Below are 4,167 nucleotides of genomic sequence, written 5' to 3' on the forward strand. Positions count from 1 at the left end.
TCCTTAGATCTATATAAGCCCACAGCCTTTTGTAATAAAGCGGAACCTCTCCATTGATTTGTGTCCTGTGGTGTCTTCCATTCTTAGTGTGCTGCGGCGTCTTTCAACCCCAATCAGTGAATTAATCCCCTCATAGGGATTAACTGAATGGTAATTGAAGTGGCACTCTTGTGAACCCACTTTTCAGATTTTGTACATTTCATCCTCTATAACTCTATGAGCCAATTCTCTCTCTCTCTCTCTCTCTCTCACACACACACACACACACACACACACACACACACTTGCTTCTGATTCTCTGAAAAACCCTAGTGAGGAGTTAGTCCAAATTCTATGATTCTAATGTTGTTTAAGGTTAAGGATGTGTCAAAGTTAAGAGTCCTGTGGGAAAAGAGAAGCTTAAATTTTGTTAAATAAAGAGGAATTTTGTACCCATTTATTAGTGGAGACTAATTAGTTCAACTAATCATTTTTGTGACAACAAAAAATGGGAATTTACATGATCCACATCTGATCATTTTTTGAGGTAATTGTGTTTTTAAATTTTTTATTTGTTCTTTTTAGTATGTACAACTTCAAATCTTGTGTTCTAGGTGTGTTAATCAATTTAGCATTACTATAATGAAATGACCAAAATAAACAACTTATGAGGAAAAAATATTTATTTCAAATCACCATGGAATTTCCAGTCCATGTTCAAATGGCCCCTTTGCTTTGGATTTCTGATGAGGTAACCCATCATAGTGGGAGTTTGGGGCGGAACAAACCATCTCATAAGCCAGGAAACAGAGCAAGACAGAAAAAGGAAGAGACCAAGTTCAAACAATCAATCTCCTTTTATGTTGCGACCTCAGTGGACCCTAGTGACCTAAAGACTTCCCTCTGGGCCCCACAGTACCTCCCATTAGTTTTGTCTACAGGACCAAAATTTTTAAGATTTTATTTTTTTTCCAATAAGCACTAATTTCAACACAGAGTACAAAAATCTAACATCATCCAAATCCTACGAAGATTAAAAAGCTCACCATTTGCTTTTACAAATTCCTTTTTTTAAAGAAAAGTATTTTTCTTTAAAAATGGATACAATATCTTTTTTATTTATTTTTATGTAATGCTAAGGATTGAACCCAGTGCCTCACATGTGAGGCAAGTGGTGTTATGCTGAGCTATAACCCCAGCTCAGTTTTACAAATTCTGAAGGAAAAATTAAGTTTGAAATAGTAAACTACAGAAATAATGTTTAAATGTTTAAACTACTCTTTAGTTTTCAAGACCCTATTACTGACTTTGGCAAGTTTTATGCTAAATACAATGATAGTAGCATTCACATTGCATGATTTATCATAAGTTTTTGTGTTTGGGATTCGACCCAGGGCTGCATGTATTCTAGGTAGTAATAAACTAACAATGAGCTATACCTCAGCTCCTAATATTAACTTTTTTCTTCCCACTGAGCTAACATAGTTTATTACTGAACTGCACTTTCACTTTCACAGAGACATTTAAAGAGCTGCGACAAGCCGGGGAGAGTGGGGGAGGGAGGAGGAACAGGTGCCCCTCAATAGCAAAGACCCCTGGGACAGGTTTCCTGGACCTTAGCCCCAATAAAAACTAACTTCTTGGGGAAGGAGCATTAGGACGCCAATATCCAGGCACCAACTCTCCACCTGCACAGAAAGTCAGCAGCTCCTCATACATGAATACACACATGCTTAACAAAAATAGTATTTCATCTTCATAAGAAATAAAGGCTCAGAGTAGGGCCAGGCAGAAGGGCGCAGTGCATCTGCTTCAGGGAACCGGGGCTCAGTAGAGCCGCCTTGAACACCACAGGCCACTTCAGCACCCCGCCGCCAACTCCACACGACATGCCACTGAGGGGCCAGGGACCAGGGGCAGGAATATGTATAGCAGAGAGCCTGGAGTTGCCAGTGCTGTGCTGAGACCTGCAGGGATGAGACAGGAAAAGGCTGTAGCTGAGGGAGGCCTGAAGGGGTCTTGGCCAGGTCACTTTGACCTTGGCAGCCCTGATGCTCAGGCTGGACAGAGGGTAAATATCTACCTGATCAGGCAAGAGAGGCCCTTCCAATCGGCCCCCCACCCACTGTCCTGTACACCAAGGTCTCTTTACTGCCACTCCTTCCTGAGGTAGGGAAGACCCCAGAGTTCCTACTGCTGCTCCCTAATCTCCCCTTTAACTCTGGGGTGAGGTCCCTGAATCCCTGTACCTGATGGGCAGCCACCCAACACAATGATGCCACAGGATGATCTTGCAGGAAGTGAGTCCAGCTATTCACTGCCACATTATTCCCATGGCATTTCACAAAAGTGTCCCAGCCACTGTGGTCCTGGATCCAAGTCTCTAGGTGATCATTCAGGTTAAGTGGCCATCCAACTTGCCATCTGACTCACCAATACCTGCAGCTCCTTGTCTATGCTTTCCATGCACAGTGCTCCTCCAAAGAAGAAAAAGGCCACAATGCAACCCCAGCTTACCTGAGGCCATAAATATATCTGGGGCAACAGTCTTGGGCCCAGGTGGTCACTCAGTCATGCTCCTGGGAGCCAGGAGAAAGGAGGTGAAGGGACTAGGGTGGTGCTAAACTGCAAGGACCATGCTAGCTTTTGCATGGGGTACTTCCTGGAGCTATATTATCCTCTCTCCAAGACGGGACTAGACTCTATGCAGAGGCCTCTGGAAAACATTCACACTAGGAGTGGGGACTTTGTCCAGGCCAGTGGTGGGGGAGGAAGTCCTGATCCTGGCTGCTTTATCCCAAGCAGCCTGAATTCCTAATTAGCCAAAAGTAGCCTCATTTTTAAATGGTTCTAGGGGGTAGAGATAGAAGGAATAGGGGCCCAGGTCCAGAGAGGGATGGGTAATGATAATCAACTCTGAGGCTAAAAACATCAAAACAAAGGCAATCTAGTCTTTTTCTGGGGAAGAGGTTCAAAAACCACACTTTCAGTCTTCATGGGACAGATTTGGGGAAAATATTGTAGACTTTGATGCCAAGATAACTGAGGTATGCGGGAAGGTGGCTGTCAAAGAAGTGTAGTAGTTCTAGAAAACCAACTGCAGGAAACCAGGTCTTAGGTCCAAAGCAGTGAAGGATGGTGGGCGTAGATGTATGTAATGAATGGTTCTCCTGGGGTAATGGTGGCTGGACAGAGGGATGTGGTGGGGCAAGGTGGGAGGGTGAGTAGGTAGTCAGGGTCTGGTCACTTCCAACTGAACAGCCAGTCCAGCAGAACCACGCCAGCCACAGTCATGCCCATCAGGAAATAATAGTTGAAGCTCTCTTGGTGCATCCAGCTATTCACTGCCACATTATTCACATGGCGTTTCACAAAAGTGTCCCAGCCGCCATGGCCCTGGATCCAAGTATCTAGGTGATCATTCAGGTAAGTGGCCATCCAACTTGCGATCTGACACACCAACACCTTCATCTCCTTGTCTATGCTTTCCAAGCACAGTGCTCCTCCAAAGGAGAAAAAGGCCACAATGCGACCCCAGCTTACCTTATCCTGGAAGAGTTCGTCCACTACCTGTTCAAAAGTGTGATGTGCTGTCTCCGGGGTGAGGCAGAGCTCTGCTGTCATGTTAAGGATGGCCTGCCGGTACCGCCGTTCAAAGTTGTCGCCTGCCTCCCTCAGCGCTTGCTTCACTGCTACCATGGGGATCACGTCTGGGGCATCCAAACTCCTGTTATGGCCAGCGGCTCCACTCACCATGGGACTGTCCCCCTGATGCCGGGATGGGTTGCTGTTGGTGGCATTGCTGGACCCCTCTTCTGATTCAGCCCTTTCTGGGCCTTGAACGCGGTTCTCTTCCTCATGGCTAAACTGGCTCCAGCTATATCCTTTCTGGGAAAGCTTGTAGGACAGAAAGTCGATCACTAGTTCCAGGTTCCTCTGAGGCATTTTTAAAAGAGAGATGGGCTCAACCAGTCCAGTGTCCAAAACACGCGCTCACTCGCTGAATCTGGTCTCTGCTTAATTATTCTCTTCTAAGATGAAAAGCCAAGGTAGTGTTCCTTAGACGTCCCCTCTGGGGCCGCTGCTGACTCTCTGGAGGAGCGTGAGATCTGCCGCGGGTCCGCCTAAGTACGTCGAGGAAGGCCGCGCTCAGGGCCCCTCACGCCGGCAGGCCTGAGTCGCCTGACT

The 4,167-nt window shown here is 46.1% G+C and overlaps 1 protein-coding gene across 2 annotated transcripts; it reads right to left on the reverse strand.

Moving 5' to 3' along the window:
* Positions 1-3,222: 3,222 nt before the first annotated feature.
* Positions 3,223-3,936, reverse strand: LOC113187979 (bcl-2-like protein 1). Of its 2 annotated transcripts, XM_026396122.1 has the most exons (2): positions 3,550-3,924; positions 3,223-3,375 (listed from the first exon to the last, which is right to left on the reverse strand). In XM_026396122.1, exons 1-2 carry the CDS (start codon positions 3,922-3,924, stop codon positions 3,223-3,225), a joined length of 528 nt encoding a protein of 175 aa, XP_026251907.1. The 2 variants fall into 2 exon arrangements, with proteins under 2 accessions (XP_026251907.1, XP_026251911.2); XM_026396126.2 differs by having other exon boundaries at positions 3,223-3,936.
* Positions 3,937-4,167: the final 231 nt, after the last annotated feature.

This window comes from Urocitellus parryii, chromosome X (genome assembly GCF_045843805.1).
Source record: "Urocitellus parryii isolate mUroPar1 chromosome X, mUroPar1.hap1, whole genome shotgun sequence".
Classification (NCBI taxonomy): Eukaryota; Metazoa; Chordata; class Mammalia; order Rodentia; family Sciuridae; genus Urocitellus; species Urocitellus parryii.

Bases quoted from the DNA above. Each gene is read 5' to 3' on its own strand.
- LOC113187979 (XM_026396126.2), bottom strand. From the start codon at position 3,924: ATGCCTCAGAGGAACCTGGAACTAGTGATCGACTTTCTGTCCTACAAG.